At 43.2% G+C, this 23,306-nt stretch overlaps 1 protein-coding gene across 1 annotated transcript in view; it reads right to left on the bottom strand.

Moving 5' to 3' along the window:
- Positions 1 to 7,355: 7,355 nt before the first annotated feature.
- stim2b (stromal interaction molecule 2b) overlaps positions 7,356 to 23,306 on the bottom strand; it is a 31,078-nt gene continuing 15,127 nt past the window's right edge. Inside the window, exons 2-12 of the mRNA XM_076092694.1 lie at positions 22,044 to 22,174; positions 15,001 to 15,112; positions 14,600 to 14,711; positions 13,516 to 13,631; positions 13,195 to 13,372; positions 12,524 to 12,701; positions 11,983 to 12,144; positions 10,954 to 11,054; positions 10,556 to 10,794; positions 10,212 to 10,455; positions 7,356 to 9,933 (exon numbers count right to left, since the gene is read on the bottom strand). Coding sequence (XP_075948809.1) covers positions 9,315 to 9,933; positions 10,212 to 10,455; positions 10,556 to 10,794; positions 10,954 to 11,054; positions 11,983 to 12,144; positions 12,524 to 12,701; positions 13,195 to 13,372; positions 13,516 to 13,631; positions 14,600 to 14,711; positions 15,001 to 15,112; positions 22,044 to 22,174 — 2,192 coding nt within the window. The 3' untranslated portion in view covers positions 7,356 to 9,314. The remainder of the gene's footprint in view (positions 9,934 to 10,211; positions 10,456 to 10,555; positions 10,795 to 10,953; positions 11,055 to 11,982; positions 12,145 to 12,523; positions 12,702 to 13,194; positions 13,373 to 13,515; positions 13,632 to 14,599; positions 14,712 to 15,000; positions 15,113 to 22,043; positions 22,175 to 23,306) is intronic.

Below are 23,306 nucleotides of genomic sequence, written 5' to 3'. Positions count from 1 at the left end.
GCTGCTAGTTGGGGCCCTTGGGTTTCAGCCCATGTAGACAAACCCGCGCATTTATTTCATGTGTGACCATTACCTTAAAGTTACAGTTTTAAACTCGGTTTTAAAAGAGCTGGTGCTTGTTAAATTAGGTCCCTGTGGCCATGTGTTTGTTCACTGGTCTCATTGCCTTGCTCATTCCAGAGGGGGAAAGAAATAAAATAACAGGACTCAGCATTTCCCACTCATATTTTGTCTCAACATTTAATAAGAACCCTGTGTGACGACCAGGCCGTCCCGCAACGGATGTAACATGAGGTCATGTGCTTGACCCTTCCTTTCTCCTCAGAAAAAAAGTATCCTAATTACACTGGTAGGAATCACTGATTGAACTGGATTGCTGGACACAGTTAAAGGAACAGTTCAACATTTTGGTTAAAAAAAAAGCTTATATGCTTTCTTCCTGTGTGTTGGATGAGAAGATGGATAACACTGTCCCGTCTGTATTGCAAATACGTATTTGGAGCCAGTTAGCTTAGCTTAGCATGAAGACTGGAAAGACGAAAATCCTGCTAGTTTGGCCAAAAGTAATTGCATCCGCCAACAAGCACCTCTAGAGCTTTAGTTTCCGTTGGTTGCATGGCATCTGGTCCCAGCCAGGAAATGGCACAGATATGACTGTAAAACTGAACTGTGTCTTTGTTTTTTCTACTGAAAATTGCAGATGCTATTACTTTATTGACATTTAGATGTCGTATATTGACCTGTCTACAGGTGCTGCACGGCCGAAACTGCTTTAAAGGGGTCCCTTACGAAAAACAAACGGTATTATCAATAGCTAACGTCCTCAGGTTTCCATTCAGTGTGCTGCTTGATAAATGTCAACCACTCTTCACTAGAAAGCTGCATTGCACCAGGTCAAATGGTCCTCTGTGATATGCATTTCTTGTACTTGCACACTTGCATTAGAATTGTCACATCTTCCCTTTTCTCTCTCACTCTCTCGTGGACAAACTTTGTTCTTTCACTGCTGCTGCAATTCCTCTTTGTCACCACACTCCCCCCTCTCGCACTTTCCTCGTCCTTTATCTTTTCATTGCTCTACATCTGCCGCGGAGTCCGTCGTTTTCTCATGCTGCTTGGGGATTCCACTTAGCTGCGTTCATTTATTTACCCATTTATTTTTTCCCCAGTGTTTCTCCAGTCTGTGTTTTTCTTCTAGTTCCCTTTTTTTTGTCATTTTCTCAGTCTTGTCCTCTTTTTTGTGTTCCTGTACAATGTCTTTTAGATTACTGACATAAGATTATTAACACAGCGGATATACAGTATTGTATGAAACGTTAACATTCAATGTATCACAATTTACAAACGTGAAGTTCTGTGGATAGATAAACAACCCTTTGGTTTGTCACTGCACAGATTCGGTCTTTACTTCCAACCTTTTTCTGTATTTTTGCTCAGTTATATCCTCCATCCATTTCACTCAAGTGATCATTAGATGTCCTTTGAAAACAGCCTTTGTTGTGTCCTGTTGCCATCTGATATAAAAAAAATGTTTGATGACTGTCTTTTCTTTTAATGACTTAAAGGACATAGAGCTGTATCGACGCTACCGTTTTATTAGTCTCCCTTTTAAAACTGAACCTTTTTAATGCTTTGTAGAAGTGTATTTATGGTGCAACAGAGCCTTTCAAATGGAGAAGAAAGGGAGACATGTGGCTGGTTGTGGTTGCTCGCAGGTTTTACTGGTAGAAAAGTGACTGATTATTGTTCTCAGTTCAATAAAATGGTAAACTATTCACTTCATCCGCTGATGGCGGGGGCTACCATGCAAGGTGTCGCCTCTTCAAAGCAGAGGCTGTATATTGCACTCCCTAAGAAAAGGATGGCGCATAGGCTGCAACTCTGCTTATTTCCCAAAACAATCTACCAAAACTGTCTGTGGAGGCGAATGCTATGGTGTTGAATATTTAATGGCCGACAACAATTTGCGTCACACAAGCCATTATTGTATGAACTACAATATGCTGTTGAGGGGATTCAGGGCAACAGGAATAGATGGTTATGTTTACGGTGTCGGGACACAAATTGGGAAGCTGCATTTTTTTTTTTGTATTGCAGCAGATAAACGAAAAAAAAAAAGGAAATCTCCAGTCGTGGGACCTTCCAGTGGTCCAAGTTATGAAGATGATATCTTTACATTGCTCGTCTTTTATTTAACCCGCGTGACATACACTGTCAGTATTGACATTTCACTGCAGAATCAGAGGAAGAGAAGAAGAACTAAATGGTGTGTATTCATTAATCTCATTCATAATTCATAATAATAGTACTGTAAGTAAGTTAGTAATTCAACTATCCACTCGGCTGTTGAGTTGGTGATGTTTTTCCCACTCGTTTGAACTCATTTAAACATTCACCATGTTCAGTAGTACTTGCAGTTTATAATTAACATTCATGATTTATGATCTGGCAATCAAAAAGGTAAAACAAATGTTGAATGTGTGTGTGTGTGTGTGTGTGTGTGTGTGTGTGTGTGGAGAGAGGCAGCTCTGCTCTCTGAGCTTTTTGTTCTTGTGCCTTCCCGTTACGTTTCCTGCCATTAACCTGCTGTTAATATGAAAGTCTGATCTTAGACCTCTTCTCTCCTTTCATTCACCTGCTATAATTCACACTCTTTCAAAAACTCTTTCATCTTCAATTTTGAAATGGGCTGTTAACTCCAAAAAAAAAAATGTAATTTTACATTTACAATGGTTTTCATTAGTGTCTGTCTTTTTCAGAAAGGGCCATTCTTCATCTTATTCCTCATCATTCACTCACACCTTCCTGCTTGTCTTCACTCTTAAACCACAAAACTCATCGTCGAGTTTTTATTCTTTTCTTCCTTAACATTACCTTTTTTACTTTTCAGACGCACCGCTGCTCAACCACATTACCTCCCCCCCCCCTCATTTTCTTCTCCTCTTGCACTTTGACTTTTTGTCTTTCAAACCACACTCCTTCACTTTTGGCAATTTATTTTTTTGTCCCCCTTAATTCTCTGTGTCCGCTGAAGGGACCGTGGAGCAGCTGTACTTTTGACAGGAACAATAGGGCTGGTATTTCACCTTGGACAAGGCTGCATTATACCCCACATTGATCTACAGTTGCTTTGCAAGTCAACACCGAACTGTAAAAGTTGCACATGTATTACTGCTTAGCATTCACTACACATACCATTTGCTGGCTGCTTTTATCACCTCTCGGCACCATGTGTGCGTGGAGTTTTATCATGGCCACAGAGGGAATCAAACCGCTAACCCTGCTAGTGTTACTGTCACGCTTTACCAACTCAGCCATACAGACTGCTTTCTACTCGCATGGGATTATTCAAAAATATTCTGCAGCACAGGGCCCAGTGCTAACACAAATTCCTTGACTGCCTTACTGGTCCATGAGTTCATGAAAAGTAGAGCACTTTCCCCATTTTCCACACCGCCTTCGAGTGTGCGTCTGTCTTTTGGTGCAAGCTGTACCCAATCACAGCGCGGTCAAAGGAAATGCTAAACATGGTGATTGGACAGGAGTAGGGTATTTTCATCGGGACATTTTTCACTTCACCGGCTGTAGTAGAAAAGTTCTGATTTGTGCGAGCGTGATTTTCAGGTGTGCACCGTGAAAAATACATGGTGTGTACTTACACAGTCACACGCACACAGAAAGTATGAAGAACGGCAAAAAGTGACATGAATAGTAAACACAGACTTTGTAAAAGTGTAAAAATATTATATTATATATACTCATCATTATTCAAGCTCACTGTCAAGAATTTTTAACTTTCAGTTTACTAGTCACAAGGAGTATTGCCCAGCCTGAGAAAAGAGTTGTACCAAGATTCCTGTGCTACAAAGTGCAGATGTGGGGTTTAAATACGTCACCACAATATCTTCTTCCAAAGTTAAAACAGTTTTCAGTCATTTACTCAAGGGATTTCTGCATTCCTATTTATTATTGAGGTTTTATTTGGAGTGATGAGCTCTTAATAAATGAGACCTTAAAATGTGTTTGCTTATCTAGTCGTGACTTTAATGATAAAACATGGCCAACAATTAAGATTTTAAGTTCTCATGGGCTTTAAAGGAAGTGGGAGTTGGGGTGGATGTAATGAAATATGCTATTGAGTCGCATTTTGGGGATTGTAGGATCCAGTGTTGACTCATACTTTCTCTTACGAATTCCCCAATTTTATGGAAGAACAATACTAAATTGCCACGGTTCCCCTTTAGCTTTGCTTAATGACACACTAAATGTACATATGATTGTACAGTATGCTTTTGATGCTAAAGAAATATTCTGTTCATTTCTTATTCTAATGTAATTCTGTGTTGGATATTTAATTACAGCTTGTTTGTGTACTCCCTGTAGCACCTCTGGCACTTGCGGTCAGCTAATCACTGGGATGCTTTGATTTGTGCAAAATGTCTATGTTCACTTGATTTGACGGTGTTGTCTTAATCAGGAAGACTGAGCTGCAAAGTCACTCTGGTTTATGCTGCCGTTGGCAAATAGCACAAATGCTGATTATCAAGACTATTTATAGTATGTAGATGCCCCTTCTTTTCTGTTCAGTAAGTCTAAAAATGTGGGAACCTGTTCTACAGGTGAACACACATTCCCTTTTAGATGGGTGATGATGAAAACATCTTAATGATCATTCATGGGGACATTTTTAAAAGCTGAACGCATGCTTCATGAATCCAACATCATTTTCTAGCACAAAAAATACATTAAAATGTTTCCCTTTTTCCCTGTCCATCCCTCTTTTCTTTCTCTTTCTCTCACTCATATCCTCTCTACACGATGATGTGGTCAGACATGGCAGCAGCAGGTTCAGTGTGTTATCTAAGCCTGAAAGCCTACGCAGGGCAAGTCTGCCATCTACTGAGAAAGAGAGAGGAGAATTTTCAGCATATTTTTGAATATCTGGGCCCAAAGCTGTTCAACCCACTCGTGATTGATTACATAAAGAAAACGTGAATCCCATTTCAATTACTAATTTGACCCACACCAGCTCAGCACACTTAAATATGTATGAATGTCACACGCAGTCACTTATCACAGTGAGCCTGCAAGTGGTACTGTGGATTAAGGAAGATCCATCCTTATGTATTGCGTAACTTCCACGCAGTCGTTTTGATCCTTACATAGATGAAAATCGAAGATCAACTTTCTTTCTCTTATTTCTTTCTTTTCTCACTGCATTATCCATCGAAAGTCAATCTCCATCGTGTCTGTGCGTTGCACATACCTGTATAAACCCTCGCGTTTGTGCACTTCTCTTCCCTTGCAGTCAAAGCTGAAGATATACAGTAGAAACTTCATCTTTTCGGTTTCATCCTGCGCAAGGGGTTCCATGCACGGTGTCACCGCCGAGCTCAAAGGGGGAATCTGTGACTTGATAAGTCCGGGCAACATCAAGGAGAAGCAATGTTTTATTCATCGGCACAAAGCTCCTGGAATTCACTCAAATCAAATTCGCCCGCCTTTGTTTGAGAGATCAGGCTTGAGCTTTGACACATATAGAAATGATTGGATTTTTTTTTTTGACTTAAAAAAAAAAAAAAAAAAAAACAGGAGAAAGTTACGAGTGCAATAGAGGACAGGGTGATGTTTGAGGAGTTTAATGAGACAAAGAAGTGAGAATTAGCCGGACATGTTTATGCTTTCCATCAAATCTTGCATGATACCTTTTCAGTTTCTCAGTTTTTCACTCTTTCACACAATCCGCTGCAGTGTTGTCTCTCAATAAGTCAGCCGCTCTCTCGTTCAGGTGACCTTGGCACCCTGCTGATTCACTTGTTTTGTTGTGATTCTTTCATCTTGTGTGTTTCGCTCTCCTTTCACATTGTCCTATCCCTCCTCTCTCTCCCCACTCTGATATCCTGCTGTCAAAGAAATTCAAATATTTTCGAGCAGCACAAACCGAGGTCAGATGGGATTTGCCAAAATTTGGGATCTGTTTTACTCTCACATTGGACACTGCAGTAATTTGCAGTAAAGTGCTCAATATACCCTGAGCTGAGCCCTGCAGGAATTTAGCATGATAAAGCGTGAATTCTTTATTAAGCACGTTTGGGGTTTTATCTCGTTTTTATATTTTTTTTTTGCACTTTCTTTTTATCTTTTGTCTTGTTTCACTGTGTTTCATCAACTAAAGTAAGTTAAACTAAACCCCTAGACTCACTTCGCGTACCACAGCAGCGACTTCGAGTGTCAGCTGGGCTCATAATCCAGGTCACTGCAGCTATGTTACAGGACTGTCGAGTTCTGAACTCCCACTCAGGGTTTGAGCAGTAAGACTCCTGTGCCAACTAGTTATTGTGGCAATATGCCTGATACTGCAGCTACTGTACAGTGCATTGAATACAGGAAGGGAAGCTAATATGCATTTACTTTTCAATGACAGCTGGCAGAAAGTTTTCAGCAACAATTTGACAAAAACATATTTTAAAATCAATATTTAGAATAACATTTTGAAATTAAGATGTATTTTTTTTGAGTCTTCATTTTTGGACCGTCTATGCCTGCACCCTGTGTCGGACCACGGGGACCACACAGCCATTCCTGTCCTTTATTTTTGGTAAAATGAAATCTTTTATACCAGATTCTGTCTTGCTATTGGGTCATAGTATAGCATGTCGAAAAACAATCATATAAAAGCCATTCAATCAGGAGAGACTTCAAAATAATTTCACAATAATTTATGACAAATTGTACAAATTTGAATAGTGCAACGTCTTTGGCAAATGGACTCCATCTTGAAGGAAGCCAATCGAGGGCTGGTGATGCTGAGGTCAGATAAGGCATAATCCCTCTTGTGTCCATCCACTGGTCGTGGTGTTGATGCGGTTATCAAAGGTCATAGTATAGCATGTCGAAAAAGTCAAAAACGGTAGTTTAGCATTAGTTTAGGATTTTTTGTTACACATTTCCAAACTACTCTGCACTGAAAGTTTTGTTTTGAATATTTTCTTCATTATTAAAATCACGATTTATTCATCCTTCTGCTCCCGAAGCTTCTGAATGGCTTTTATATATTCTTTCACTATTGGATAATGTTTTCAGAGTATGTTGGCTTAACTGCTTTGGATATGTATTATTTAAGCTTATGCTTGAAGGAAGTCCATTTTTCCAAAAAGGGAGTGGGGAAACAAGATGATATTTTGGCTAATTATATGTAGGCTCTTACTATAATATAACCTGAGCAGAAGAAAAGAAGACAGGTTTCCCAGTCAGGGAGTGGCTGATATGGTTGCGTTCACTCGATGCGCTGCTGACATCATGTGGCCATCACAGTAACTGCTTCTATGGGGTGGGGGTATTAAGGAGGGGGGGGGGCGGTGTGAAAGGCTGGTATTTGTTGCTGTGTACAGCAGTGCCCAAACAACACATTCATCACCGGCAGACGTCCCAGCTCCCCTCCAAACGTGCCCGAATTGATGAACCATCACCTCAAGTTCCATCACGTGCACTTTCTATTGATAAAGCAATCATGCATGCTCTTCTTCTGTGTATCACGGTTTCCCCACTCTCAAGACAAATGGGGTGTCGGAATGATATTTTTCCCCACACTTCGGCGTTCGGCTTTGGAGGATGTGGGCTTGAAATGGACCAGCTGGTAAACATGACTCTACAACATCTGATGCCTCCATTTTTTTTTTTTTTTTTTTTTTATTAATTCTTCTACAGTATACAAATATTCACACAGAAAATGTTCTCAAAAAACCCCTAATGTCTCGTAAACATTCATATATGCTCGTCTTGCAGTTCTGTCTTCTATTTCCTTCATTGTATTGCCACAACCTCATCAATATTCTAAAAACAGAGGCCACTGGATCGTCTCGTCGTCCCGTCACCCAGACACACCTCGTACACGGCATCTCCCCCCCCCTCCCCCCCTCTCCCCCTGACATTTCCTCGCGCCACCTCCGTCACGGGAGTCACGTGACCCCTCGTCGTGTTACGCTGCAGCAGTGACAGCCAGGTCCATGGATGAAGGCAGAAATCACAGTGTGAAGCAGGGGCTCTCTTGACATCAGTGCGCTCGGTGCGGGCCCAGAGTTGAGGAACGGGACCGTATTGCATGGGTCTGCTTCGAGCTTAGGGGAGGGCAGGTGATCTGTTAAAATCTTGATGAAATAGTTCCTTTATAGACATATAATTCTTAGTGTTTGTATCGTAAATAAAACCTGGAAACAAAGATGGTAGCGGTCACATTACATTAGACTTCCTTGCACTCGTGTATCCCTTAAATGTAGTATGAATAAGGCCCTCCAACCACAAAAAGAAAATTTGACCAAAATCTGGCAATGGCACCCAATTTTACAAGGGGGACAGGGTATTTAAGACAAAGGATATGGTACGTTGGTTTGGCTACAGGACACAGTTAATCAAGTAGTAAGGGACAGCTAGATTTTACGAAAGATTACTGGTGTGGGTTAAATCTGCATATTCAATAAACCTTCTCCAGTAAAGATCAGTTCATACAGTTTTCAAAAACATCTATAAGAACATAATCACGTGAAAACAAAGTATATATATATATATATATATATATATTGAGAGATACATAAGAAGCAGCATTGAAGACACATCAGATCATTTTGGCTCTGGCATCATGTGCTGCGTCTCCACTGCCGCTGGCCATGTATTCCTCATCTCTATATCTATATGTAGGCCGCAAGCAGCGGCTCTTTCCCAAAATATCAGGAAAGCAGTAGTGCAACAAACGTTTAGCAGGATTTTTTTGTTTTGTTTTTACTGAAAGGAAATTTGTCAAACCCTTCATCAGATGCAGTCCATAATTTGAACAGCGAGGAATAGTTGGGACACGAAAGTGTTTTTTTTAAAGATATCTTATGACCTGTTTGTCTTGGCGATGTGCATGTAATGCTGTCCCTCCTGAACGTGTGACTTAAATACCTTCAGGAGGAACAGCAAACATCATCCTGTACTAAACAATACACACGTTATGGACTGCACCTTTCGACCCTTACACATTGCAACTTTTTGGGCTGTCTGGATGACAAATATCATGACCTTTGACCTTTCCTTGCAGGTTTCCCTGCGAGTGAACGAAATAAAAAGGCATTATTGAAAAATAAGGCTACCAGTCTGAGGAGTCTAAAGGCACCCAGACTGAGCTACATTCCATCTTTTGATGAACAAAAGAAGAAAATACCAAAGAAAATTAAATGTTTTAGCTTAGAGTGATGTCCATTTTTTTAGTATTAGGGCTAAAACAACTCTTTATATTTTATTTTTCTCTCTCATACACTAACCTCACTCTGCCACTTTTATTTTTTCTTCTTAAATAAGCTTTTGATTTTAGACGAGGAGCGCTTCATTTTCTCTCCATTGTCGCTGGAGTCCTGGGACGAGGTGCTCTGGAGCTTGTGTTCCCTTCCCACACTCCGGCCCTCCGAGTCCAGGGAGGTGAGAGACGGGTAACGGCCCACGTTGGGTAGCATGTTGGCGGGCAGCTGGCCGAAGCTGTAGGACTTCTCCAGGATGCCGTTGTACATGCCCTTGCCTGACTGAGACGTGACGTTCCCCTGTGAGAAGGTTAAACTTTGGGACTCGGGCAGAACGCGGGTGATGTCGGGCGAGCATTTGTGCGCAAACGGGTGGTGCTCCAAGGCTGGGGAAGGCGAGGTGGAGGGCGGGCCGGAGGGGGTGGTGGCCGGGGTGGGAGGGAGAGGAGAAGGTGTGGAGTCCCTGAGACTGCTGCTGCTGCTGCTGCTGGTGTGGGTGGACGCAGGAAGCTCGGGACTCTGGGTAAACAGTAGCAGCTCCTCGCGAGAGATCTTGCGGTATGGGGTGTCCGAGCCCGGCGAGCAGGGGTTGTGCAGCTGCTTGCGGCCCAAGGAAGAGTTGAGAGAGTCCGTGTCGGAGCTGCCCTCCTGAGCCGGTTCCCTGAGGAGAGCAGATGCACCGAGGTCACAATGATGAGCGAACAAATTAGAGCAGTGTCTGAATTTCAGTTACATTAGTAAGGAAAGTTGGGGACAAACTGCAGGAATTAAAGTAGGCAGAATATGCACTTTAATTCTTGCCATTTAATTATGTTAGACATTAACTAATTATGGTGTATCATGTGCAGGTTCCAGCAGAGGCACTACATACTAGATGGCACCCAGTAACAAATGGCAGTTTAACCCCAAAGCATCTGTGTGAATGTCTGGATAAAACACCTGTGAGTCCAAACTGTAAAACCATTCCGCGGCGTCCCGGCCACCGCTACATACCCCCTCCTATCCGAGCTGAACACGATATGTTCGTCGTCTGCCTCGGTGCGATAGGAGAGGGACGAGCTGGCCATGGACAGCAGGTCGGGGTCTGGGGACATCAGCGAGGACTGCGGAGAGCTCAGCAGGCTCCGGCGGGAACGACACAGGCTGCTGCTGCGGGTCAGCGAGGGCCGGATCAACGTGGCCGCTGGGGAAAAGTCAAAGAGGACGAAATGGGGATTATACTTAATTTCGCCACATTTGTCTGCATTGATTTGTGTCGCAAAATCCTCTGCCGTCTTACTCACTTGTGAACTGTGGAATGATGGGAGGCATGTCCTCGTCTAGGTCATCCACTCCTCCTGCGATGGGGTAGGGGGGCACCGAGACTCGGGGCATGACCACCCAGCTGTGGTCTGAGTAGAGGCTGGCCGTCAGGCTCGGCAGCCCCGAGTTATTGACTACAGGGAAGTTGCAAAGCTTCTCAATCTGCTGCCAGCGGTGCAGCCGCTCCCTCAGGCACGCCGTTACCTCTGACAAGGCTTTCCTGAAAAAACACAATTTAGTGAGCAGGGGGTAGTGGATTGTACCTGCCAGACATTAGAGTTCCTGATTAAAAAGACCAGGTAAGAAGCAGTCTTTGCTTTATCAGGAATTAGACAGTTTTGGCACTCGAGCCTGTTTGTGTGTTCATATAGTTTCTTACTTTGCTTCTAGTATCTTGTGGTCCACCTCATCCAGGGATGAACTGTGGGCGACATGCAGGGTTCCAAACACAGAACCTCTCTTCTTCTTTATTTTCTCTGCCTTCAAAAACACACAAAACATTGGGAAGATTATTTTAAGAGAAATGATCTAAGATTAACTTTCACCCACTTCATTCAATTATAAAAAGGTTTTTAAGGGTTACTGTTGTTTTGGTATTAAATCAAATTGGAATTTAGAACCGAGTGGAAAAGTGTTTCACTGTAACGAGGCTCACAGGTTTGTTAGCAGCTCTTCCACCGGCCTGATTTAAGGTCATAAGGGACTCTCTCTCCAAGCTGAACATAAATGGAAGTCTGGCTGATATCAGGTAATTCATTTTAAAAAAGCAATCTATGTTTTTAAAGCCACCCCAACTTCAAGGCTTCATGTGAATTTACAAGTTAATTGAGTTTGGCCAGATGCAAGTAACAAAGAATTAATGAGAAAAACAAATGGAACCCTTAATACTATAGTCGAGCCAGATTAAAACATGCATTCAACTGTTGAATCAAATAGAATGTGATTAAAACTAATGAAGTGCTGACGTGAATACAGCTTCCTACGTCACATTTCCTGGAGCTAATTTCTCCATTTTAGGTGTTAAGCTGAAGACTGCTATTTCCTGCCGTCAATGGATCCACGTCACTCTTCCCCTGACCAGCCAAAATATTACAGAAGTGATACTTTACACCACCACCACCACAGGCCAGGCATGCTGGTTACACTGCTTTTTAACAATGCTGGCTGTCCACAAGAGAGCAGACTGACGTGCTGAAGCCCAGAGACTCGATAGGAGCAGTAAACATGATTTACTGCTCATTTACCAGGTGGAGACAAGAAGAGATGGGCAAGGCACAGCTCCATGTACTTTAGTTTGTGACAGGCGATATAAAAAAAGCTGTGGATACGTGTCTTAGACTGTCAATCCGAAGCCAAGCTAATCTTCCACAATGTCACATGATTTAAAATAAAATGTAGATGCCGTTACCTCGTCTTTGGCGACGGACAGCTGAAACTCGGCATTCTGCTTCTTGATGTTGTAGTATTGAACCTCCACCTCGTGCGTGAGCTGGAGCCACTTCTGGAGAGCTTCAGGCACCGACCGCTCCGTCTGCATCTCCTTCTCCGCTCGCTTCAGGGCCTTACGCACCTACGCACACGGGGGGGGGCGGGAACAACGACAGATCCAATCCACCGTCAAATGTTTTAAAAGTCACCGATCAAATGCTTTAAGTGAGGGTGACTTTCAAATGAATGAAGAGTCGAGAACTCATTAGATATGTCGCTGCTGTATTTCCTGTGTGGGGAAATCTCGTGGTTATGCAAAAGAGGAATTTTGTGGAATTTAATAAGAAGAACATGAGATTAATCTCGTTATTTCAAGGTGTTTTAGCAGAAGTCATGATACATTTACATTCATATACAGCGAATACATTAGCCATTCGACTTGAATATGTAAATACTGTGCATTTAATAAATCTCTTTTCCAAGAGGCATTCAGGGGCAGTAGGTAATCTGGAAGGCCCTACCTGTACGAGCTCTTCCTCGGCGTATTTGAGCCGGCTGAGCTCACATTCAGCGCCCTCTCGCAGCTCCCGGAGCCGGTGAGCCTCTGTTTTGGCCCCGTTGATCTCGTCCCTCATCTTCTGCTCGAGGTTCTGCTTCTCCACGGCCACCGTCCGGTTCTCCTCCTGAGCCTTTTCCAGCCTGGCAGATGAGAGGGGGAACACTAAGTGTCAATTCAGTAAAATGTTTAACACGCAATATTTTTTTAAAGTCAGCCATAAATCATTATATATCTAGTATCTAGCACTGAATGTAATATCTTTGACGTTTTCGAATAAAGCTTTGAATGGCTGTCATATTTTATGATGTCTTCATCCTAATAAAATGTGAAAAAAAAAAAGATTTTTGTGCCGCAAACAGGAGAGCGAGAGCTTCTCTTTGACCGCAGTGAAAAAAAAACTAGGGCTGTCAAATTAGAGCATTCATTTTGAATTAATCATAAAAAATAACCCCCCAAAAAATGCAACTATATAGGCGTGTGTGTTTTAGAGAGAGTAAAAGAGAAGGTGGACTACTGTATGTAACCTCTGTCTATTATTAACTCACAACAAGGCTGCTTTGTTTCTGTTGAACCTGTACAGCCGGTAGAACCTTCATTACATAAGTCTACATCGGATGCATTTCCTTCCCTTACCGGCTCTGCAGGTCTAAGAGGCTTTGCTCTGCGTTTTGCAGGCTCTCCAGGTCCCTCATCATCTGAGAGATGTGCACCTTGCTGGATTTGTTCTGCACATAAGCAAACCAGCAGCCCCCGACACCAATCACGATGGAGACCATGAGGATGAAGTCTTTCATCCAGTTATGTTGTGCACCTGCAGAGACGAGGAAGGAACAGGAGAAGACGGGTGGTTGTAGCAAATGCTGCATATTTTATTGGCCACAACAAGTTGATATCCACGAATAGCGACGGTGTAGTTGATACGCTTTTGATATTAAAAACACATTGCATACTTACGGAGAGGAGGGCCAAAAAGCACCGCATCTAGTGCCTTTAGGTTTAACTTTTGTTTGTGCCGCTGGTCTAATATCTTCAACTGCATCGACATGAACGACGGTTCATTCGCCGCTATTCTGAAATGTGGAGAAAAAGAAAATCCTGCATTAAATACTGAATGTCTATCTGCACCGTCACGTTCGAAACATTTTGGAACCCCAAGAGTATATTCCTCCAGGAGGAGAAAGTATGTGAGAGAATATTATTATGCTGCCCGCTCGACAAAAAGCTCAGTGATTGAATGAGTTATGAAAAATGAATTCTTTACCGCTGTCACTTAAGTCTCACCACCACCACCACCACCACCATCTTAAAGGCTCAGACAACATGGCAGCCCGTGGAAACTGTAACCCTGTGCAGTGACATCACTTTCATGAGTCAGCGCCCATCAGCCCAGAGGCGTAACATGAACCCCACCGCCCACCCCTCTGTCTACTCATGCCGTACATGCAGTGAGTCACATTCCACAAGTGTCTCACTAACGTCTGACTTTCTTCTGTGAATCTTCTCAGTAACTGAGATTACTTTGTGGACAGTTTCACTTTTACTAGGAATTTTGGATATATGCTGTGTGCTTTAAAAGACTAAATTATGACATTTTAGGAAACTACACAGTAGAAAAGTCACTCTGAATTAAAAAAAAAAGCATTTACAGGTTATAATGGTTGCATTTAAAATCATGCAAGTGTGTGAGGAACCTTTTCTTATAAAACGAGGAACAAAGACGCCTCTCTTTTTTCCCCTGTGTTGCCTGTTTTGACCAGCAGAGGGCAGCATTAAACAGAATAATGAAATCTAAAGGTGCCTTTGAGTTTTGTAACAAAGATCTTAATAGTGCTGCTGTTCATAAACACAATTCCCTGCTCACCAATGGCACAGCACAACGTCTTAATTAGAGGCAAAGAAGTTACACGAAGCACTTGTAGTATCTGCTCTGCAACTGCAGAACGACAATAATAATAATAATGATTCTCGTCTTATTATCCGTATTTCTATCGGAGAACAAGGGATGCATTTAACTGCTCCCTGTGAGCGATATACCAACCGAGGTAAAGTGTTCCCCGTGACCCGGAAGTCCCGGAAGTTCTTCTCGTACTGCGGCAGCTCCACCGACTCCTTCAGCCACTGCACCGAGTCCTCCACGGTCCAGTTGTGGACTGGACCAGGAGAGAAGAAAGGGAAACCATTACTTTACTGCTGAGCACTTAGCCGACGCTTTCATCAAGAGCAACTAACAGAGTAACAGATGAATAGTGCACGCTTTTAACTACTATATAGGTAGTATATGGGTTGAGTGGGGCTCAACTTAAGGGTCTGATCACTTTGGCCTGAATCTGTTCCCTGTTCTCTCCATTGTAGCAACAGTCCTGAGTAGTTTGACGTGAGGTCATGTCATCGGTGTACAGCCAGCTCTTTTGTAGGAGCAAAGACAAACGTTTGCTTTACCTTCAGAGGTCTTCCAGCCCTTCCACAGCTCCTCCACGGTGATGTGCTGGTCTTCATGGTGCAGGTTGCTGTGCTTGTTGGTTTGCTGCTGCTTCATGTCTTCTATTATAAACTAGGATATAAAGAAAGGCAGAGTTGAGTTTCCCCGAGGCTTTTCAGAAACATCACAAAACGTATAGATTTGTTGGTTAACAGCATTTTGAAGCTGGGGGGGAGACAACATTGGAAGAAAGAAAACCCCAGCAGGAGTAAAGTAGATTTTGAAAAGCATCGAACCGGTAAAATCCCACTCGCTCCCATGAGGCCTCCCTCCAAAGCCAAAACACATGAAAGCGCACTGCCTGACTGCCGAGTCCACGAAACAGCGTTGGGGAGAGGACCGAAGAACATCGTTGTCATTGCTAACAGCATCCAACTAACCCATGTCTCATTCACATGCAAGAAACCCCCCAACATAATCCCAATGAACACACACAGTGAACGTGGCTGTTGAGAACGCACAGCTGTCAAGCTAACATGCTAGTGTTGGGAAATTCTGCCTGCCTAGCCGTGTGGAAGTCACGCACGATGAGTGCACTGGCAGAGTGGATGCAGGTAAGTTGGGCAGGTGGGTAAATAGGCAATTAGGCCGACCAATCATTACAGTCCTAGGACAGCCACAGCATGTTTGTGTCATTGATTGCTGCAGGGAAGTAAAGATAATTTCAACAAATATAGCAAAAACAATGCTTTAAAATAAATTGCCTAGCCTAGCTGTAAAATGTTTTTTTACTAAGAACTCTGGGGGAGATACAGACGGCTGTGCTCGCCCGTGTATGTCCATGTGTGGTTTTGACAGAGAGCTGTAAAAAGTTGGCTTTGCCTAAAAGTCTGGCTTTGGATCACACGCACGCTTTATTTTTTTCGCTCTCCTTTCTTCCTTTTAGGGACTTCGAAACGAGAAAGAGACCCATGGCAGAGGCACCACTTCCACCTGTGTGTGTGTGTGTGTGTGTGTGTGTGTGTGTGTGTGTGTGTGTGCGCGCTTTCAGTTTCCGGCTGGTCTGCTTTGGTAGCTCAGAACCAAATGCCCCTGCAGATAAAACAGCAAACCCACCAAGGAATTGCCAGAACAGCAGCAACAACAACATGGGAAAGGACGTGTGTGTGTGTGTGTGTGTGTGTGTGTGTGTGTGTGTGTGTGTGTGTGTGTGTGGCCTTGGCATAAACTAAAAACTTAACACCTCCTGTCTAATTTACACTCCCTTCATGCCTTAGATAACTAATTAGCCTTTGATATCACTGCAGTGAAGTATCATATGCTATCCTGCTGATGGGTAACAGCTTAAGCTACATTATCTGTATCGCAAAGTTAGCATCCAGTCTGTGTTTCCCATGAACACTGGTCAAGAATACACTTTAGATGGAGATACAACTGCATTAGGAGAGGCAAAAATAAGTTATAATAGAGTCCTAATTGTTGCTCGGGGACATTAAGAGAAGCTTAGCTGGTAGAATGACTCGTTAAGATGCCTTCAGCGAAAGCGTAAATTCACAGAGGGATTTTAAAAAATCCTGAGTTTTCATCCAAGGTGTAACCAGTGGGGAGCTGAATGTGCGATCTTGTAGCGCTAACATGTACTGCCTGCTCGTGTCAGCAGCAAAACAACAAAAGGTGCTACAAACTCAGAGCTGTTAAGAGGAGAAAAAAAAAATCAGCAGCAAGAAAGAAACGACGACAGAAGTTTGAATCGTGTAAAACTGAATGCTGCAGTCGCAGCTGAGGGTGTTTTGACATTTCACATCATTACGAATCAAAATAGTCACAGATCAATGAGCTTCACGTCTGACTTGATAGATCAGCGCACGCAGATTCCAACACAGCTGGAAAAATGTCGCGTGCCTGCGTTAAGACGAGACGTTAACCGTCAGTGCTTCGACTGCATGAGATGCCTTTGAAATAGTCCTAAAAACATCTGAAGACACATCTTGGACAGCCGCATTCATCAGGACATAACAATACGATGCATTCACCGGTGCTCTCGCACATCTGTACTGTGTGGACAAAGAGTCTGAGGGAGTGCTGTGAGGTTGACATTGAATACATAATGGCAGTCTGGTGTTGAGAGGCAACAGAACGGCACTGAAACAACAAATCTCCCTCTGTGAGATTCACTTCTGGCACACGCACTCGTACGTACATTCTAATCACATGTTCTAGAGATGGGAAGGGATGAAGTTGTCAGAGTCAAGAAATCATTTTTGGACGTTGCTCGCATCCACTGGATTTCTGGACACGGTGAAAAGGGTGAAAACGTATGCGTTTGTTCCGTGTCGGTATAATTCATGCCATGTCAGAAGATCTCCCTTCCTTCATTTGGCTAAATATCCAGGCTGTGGCATAAGGGAGTGCCAAAGTGGTGATTTAAAATGCTTTTATCAGCAGTCTAAATCAACCTTCACACACACACACACAAGCCTGATCATGCGTGACGCAGGATATTAAAACACACAATCAACCTGCACGTGACCCTTGACAGCCAAATCGGTGTCCACGACAAAATATTTCATGGCAATCCATCCAGTACTTGCTGCAACATCTCACTCAAAGCCACACATGGCAGTCAAGGCAATCCATCCAATAGGTGTTGAGATATGTTAAAAAGGGTTTTTTTAGAGGTCCTATATGGGTCTGAAAAGCTCTTTCACCACATCAGTGGAGGACAAATAGTCTCCGGGGCCTGAAAACTTCTTCTTTTTTTCATTCGTCCTCTTCTTACTCAATACAAATGCAAATGAGGTTTTTCTCACTGGAACCAACTAAAGGACCCAACTGCCTGCTGAGTCACCGGAGGGACCACAGTGTGTCCAATATAGTCCAAACAAATGTCCTGCAGAGCCTTTAATGCTCACTGTATTCATCAGAAATGAAGTCCTGCTGGCAGAGATGCAAACATGAAGAAGAACAGGACCTGATGAATGAGAAATCATCTTTATGGCAATTAAAGAAACCTATTTTTGCACTTGTTAAAGAAAGATTCCCGTCCTGAAAACAATGATAGGAGTATTAAAAGTAAATGTAATCGGTGTAAAGCGATGCCATCTCATTATAAAACGTCTATTTGCGGGCAGACCGGCGGAGCAGCTTTGCATACAGTCAAAGACAGCTTTGTGGAATATGTGGTGAGCAGCGCATATCAAGACAGGTCTTTGTGTGGGAGCCTTGCAGACTCTCTGTGGTGAGCTGTGATAATTACAACCATGGTACGTCGCCTACTGACATGTCAAGAGTCTTAAATGTCAGAAATTCAACTTCAAAAAAAAAAAACTTTGACACTTTGTTTGATTGATAGAGAGTATTGTAACCATGACGATGGGATAGAGAGCCTCAACTCTGCCTGGAGACCCGACAATCAGTCCCGAAAAGACAACAATACCGACTCGTATTCTAGACAGAGGCCGAGCACAGACGGGGTGCGACACACAGCAGCAAACAAAGACACACGTGTTCCTATCGGATTCCAGATTGCAGGGGAGCTGGCTGAGTTTCGAGACTCGTCCAACGAGCCTCTGCTCTCTCTCTCCAACAGTCGACTAAGGCCGTCGACGAATATTCTACATTTCAATATTTATTCGAATAGTAAAATAAAAAGAAGCAGAAAAAAACGAATGTGTAAATTAATATTCGATTGTGGAGGGAATAAAAAAAAAACGTTCAACTGTCGACTGTGACTCTATCGAGCCCTGATATCTACTGCATCGCTCCATCTGTGCACGTCTACTCATCTAGCTTACTGAGAGTTATTACATCCATCATAAGCCCAAAATTATATATTTTTGTTTTTGCTCAACAGCACATTAATCAAACCTGTTAGTAAGCTACAACTGCAAGAAGTCGGTTATTAGATTGATTAATCGTAAATTAATTCACAAATTTGGGACAAAGAAGTATGTTGTGCTTGCATGTGATTTATGAAACGTGTGAACTGTTTGCAGCATGACTGATTTATCACACATGACAACCGAATCTACTGTGAAACCATCACTCAGAAGATCTTCCTCGTGCTTTCCCAACAGTTTTCAGCGAGACATGTTACTTCGCCCTAAAATCATCCATCACAGTACTTGTAATTTTTATATTTCAGTATTGGTATACATCCAGATATATGAAGTTTTCAGACTATGGATGAAATAAGCAGAATGTGTCTTTACAGCTTATTGATTTAACAGCTGTAACAGTTGTTAAATGTCTTTATCATCGTTTTGCCCTCAGCTGCAATTCAGACCAATGGTGTTTGGTTGACAGTGCTCACAGAAAGTATTTACTTGGACCAACCCCCGTATTGCTTAAGGTCCTACATCTCAATTAAAAGCAGTACTTCATGAATAAACTGTGACTGTTGGCTGAACTTGAATGTTCCCGCTAGACGAGTCGATAAACAACTTCTTGAACCTCCTCTCTATAGATACGACCGAGACGCTCCTCGAGTTTCTTCTGTTCACACCCGCCGAGACGCAAGTCATTCATACAGTATGAATCCACAGATGTAGAACTCACACGTAAGCCTCATTCTTCCACCAAGTTGTTATGCATGGCCTGTCAAGAACTATTAAAGTACACACACACACACACACACACACACACACACACACACAAAGGCAGTGGCCCCTGCTGTGACATGGGTTGGGTTCTTGCAATTTCAAAGTGATGCAACACGATCCAGCCGAGCGTCTCCTTGGCAGACAGGCAGCACGCAGGCCCAGCACCCCCGAGGACATGGGGCACCTGCCGTCCCTGGTGACTGTGCTCAGCAACAGACCAGCCCCCCCCTCCCCTCGATGTCATTCGAAAACCCTTGGCGACTCCCAGACTCGGAGTAATCAGAGGCAGGATTATGTTTAACAGGATTTGATTCCTAATGAAATTCTTCCACGGTAGTCGAGCACAGGGAGTTTAAAAAGAAGGAAAAAAAAAGTGGTGATTACTTTTGATTTTGAGACTATAAATAGACCGTCGTAAAGAGGTCCGGGTTTCTGGTTTGTGTTTATTTAGGCTGATGTAGACAGGCAGGGGGAGAAGGATTTGACAGTTTTGATCTGAGACCAACTTCACAGGAAGAAAATCACTTCCTGGTACATTTCTGGGCACGGATTATAAATACACTTTATTTCACGCCACTCATATATAATCATGAGAGTGCATGGCGGTTCTGGTAAAGCCACCTACTAACAACCCTTTTACCTTCATCATGCCAACTGATTCTGACTAAAAAAAAAATATGTCTGCTTCACTAGAGAGCTATTTCTAGACTGATAACTATTAGTCACGAAAAAAAAACTGACGTGACACGTCGGTGAATACTTGTAAAGGGTGCCGAGGTACTTGTTGGCCTCATCACTTCCTTGTTTGCTCTCCAATGAGTCAATACATCCAAGCACACGTAATAGGTGCTCTCTTTGTGTTCGTGGTGGGTGGCCCATTATCACCAACAGCAACACACAAAGGTGAAGCGGTTACTGTTAATCAGGGTGTATCAATAGGGAACTTCAAAATGAAAAATGCTCCGGATAGATGCTGTGGTGACCGATGAATCTTGTGTCAGCAGCCTGTAAATGATCTGTGTGTACGTGTTATCTGTGTGTGTGTGGCGATATAAACCGTAGGTATTAAAGGTAGGTATTAATACGTCCGTGAGGGGTTCATTTCCCTGTAGCTGAGCAACACTGATCGCTGTTAAGTTACAGAGGACTTTTAAGGGAAAAACAAATTTTTACGCTTCAGCGCTACCAGGTAACTCGGTGATAAGGCCACTTTCTATTTGGTTACAGTCAGCTGTCTTTTGAAGTTACATTGCAAAGACAAACTACTTTATACTGCGTCACAGACGCTGCTATCTATGAATATCGGCTCAATGCATGAATTAATGAATGTCTAGCATTGTCCAGTTTTCAAAAAACAGATAAAGAGAAGCCTGTCCTTTTCACCGTCCGTCTAATTGGCTTTTAAATCTTATATTTTGCGCAAAATCTTCATAAATCATTTTCTTTGCTGCTGTCGTCGTCACCATATATCGCCACTGACCTCGTGGCATCTTCACCACCAGCTTAAGCATCTCTGAAATGCACGTCATGAAGAACTGGATATCCTGACACACGGCTATAACATTACAAATACGAGCATCCTCTCATCTTAGTCATCCTCTCAGATTCTGTGATAAAAGGGTGTCAGGGGGGCAGAACACGAGAAGGAAAAGCAGGAAGTGCCAGCAAGGTCTTTGTTGGCTGAGTGTAAGGTTTCAAGCAAGGGGGGGGGGGGGGGGGGGGGGGGGGGATCCACTTGTTTCAGTAACACACTCCCCTGTCACACAACAATGTCCGTCTTTCATAAAACTAACTGATAGACAGCCACTGATTTGGTTAAAGGAGCGCCCGTCATGCTATGAAACATGGCTCCGCCCACCGCCGTAGCCCAAAGAAGAAGCTTGGAAATCCTGAGTAACGAGCGGCGGCCAAAAACAACTGCTGGAAAGAAACAGACACTGCTCATTGCCCTTATAAAGACAAAACTCCGTGTACATTTAGAGTAGATACAGGCAACAGTGATATACACGCGCAGACGTGCATCGCCTTGATGTGGGCTGAGGGCCAGTTCTAACACTGCAGCCCTCAGGGGTCTCATACGGCGTCTACCGAGGGGCCGCCGAAGGGCTGTAAGGGTATTACCGTTTCTCACACCAGCCAGTTCAAAAATGACTCCTGCCAACACACAGACACACACAGAATGTGACCATGGCCCCTAGTGGTGTGTTCTGAACATAGGAGCTTGTTGCTTACCAAGAGACACAGGGGCCACGGTGGCTCAGAGTGAACTCGGTTGTCAGTTTCTACCACTCTCGGTCAAATATCCACAATATGAGAACCACGGCATGAGAGACAGTCAAATTTCAGTAACAGCGTTCAAACTCAACAGTCATAAAGATGTTATTACACCTCGTCTTACAAGATAATTACAAAAAACGAATCCTTAACGTCCCAAATCTTGAATGTAAATCCACAAAGCTCACCTCCACGCTCTCGTTGACTTCTATTCCCCCGTCGTTGTCGTCGTCCAGCTGTTTGTGGATGTGCCGCAGAGCATCCAGGCTGAAGCGGTCCTCCTCGCCTATGCATGGCGGCATCACTATGAGACAGGGGTCTACAGGGGGGGACAAGTTCAAGGTCAGAGACGAGGGCTAACAAACAGCCAGAAGACGCTTAATAAACAATGATCCCATGTCTAATTAGTCTGTGTCAGGTGCAAAACAGATTAGAGCATGTTCCTCCTCTTTGTGTCAGTTTTAGTTACAGCATTATCTAACAGATACAGGTGTTACCAGTCCACTTTAAAATGATCTTTATCACAGATGGTAATTCAAAGCACCATCCAAGGAACTGCTGCAACTTGATGAACTGCAACTTTCATCCTTTCGCAGCAGCAGTCCGCTCAGCGCTCCTGATGGACTCCCGTGTGCTGTTGTCATTCCTGCAGCGTCCCCAGTCATAACCCCCCCCCCTTGTTTTTATTCATTCACCCTCCCGTCCCACTGGGGAAATGAGCCCATTACTTCCAGCCTTCCTAGCGATGGGCAGTTTGAGCTGGCCAGGTGCCAAACTGTCTCAATGGAGCCACAACACACACACACACACACACACACACACACACACACACACACACACACACACACACACACACACACACACACACACACACACACACACACACACACACACACACACACACACACACACACACACACACACACATATAAACTCAAAGCCACATTTTTTTAAAGATTGAAGTCACAATCTTAAATATATATCACTCCATAAACTTGCATACAAAATGACAGAAACGATTTCTTAAACCTATAAGTGCCTATTAATGGTAATCCAAGCAGAGCAAAGGCCTTGTCCAAGCCCGACAAATAACGATTCTCCCCATTTGGCAACAGCTTCGGAACAAACACAAAGCCGCACACAGCGGCCGAGGGAGACGCAACTACAGCCAAACACATGGATCAGGCTCTGGCAATGAGTAGTGCCTCTCCATCAGTGGCGCTAAAAGGACGACAGAAAAGCCACCAGAACACGCCAAAAAATGGGAACAAGGGACAATTAAAAGTCTAATTGTCTTGTAGTTGTCACATATGCTTTTGGATGCACAAATTATTCATTTATTTTCATCTGGGCAAACCACTACAAATGCTCCGTATATTTCCTGAAAGATAAAAATAAAAATGTGGAAAATGTACAATTAATACGCTGTTGAAACACGAGTTTAAAAGTTT

The sequence above is a fragment of the Anarhichas minor genome, unplaced genomic scaffold (genome assembly GCF_050575085.1).
Source record: "Anarhichas minor isolate MPS153535 unplaced genomic scaffold, ASM5057508v1 ptg000016l, whole genome shotgun sequence".
NCBI classification, from domain to species: domain Eukaryota; kingdom Metazoa; phylum Chordata; class Actinopteri; order Perciformes; family Anarhichadidae; genus Anarhichas; species Anarhichas minor.
Note: the sequence above shows the minus strand (reverse complement) of the source record. Positions and strands in the feature narration are given on the sequence as shown.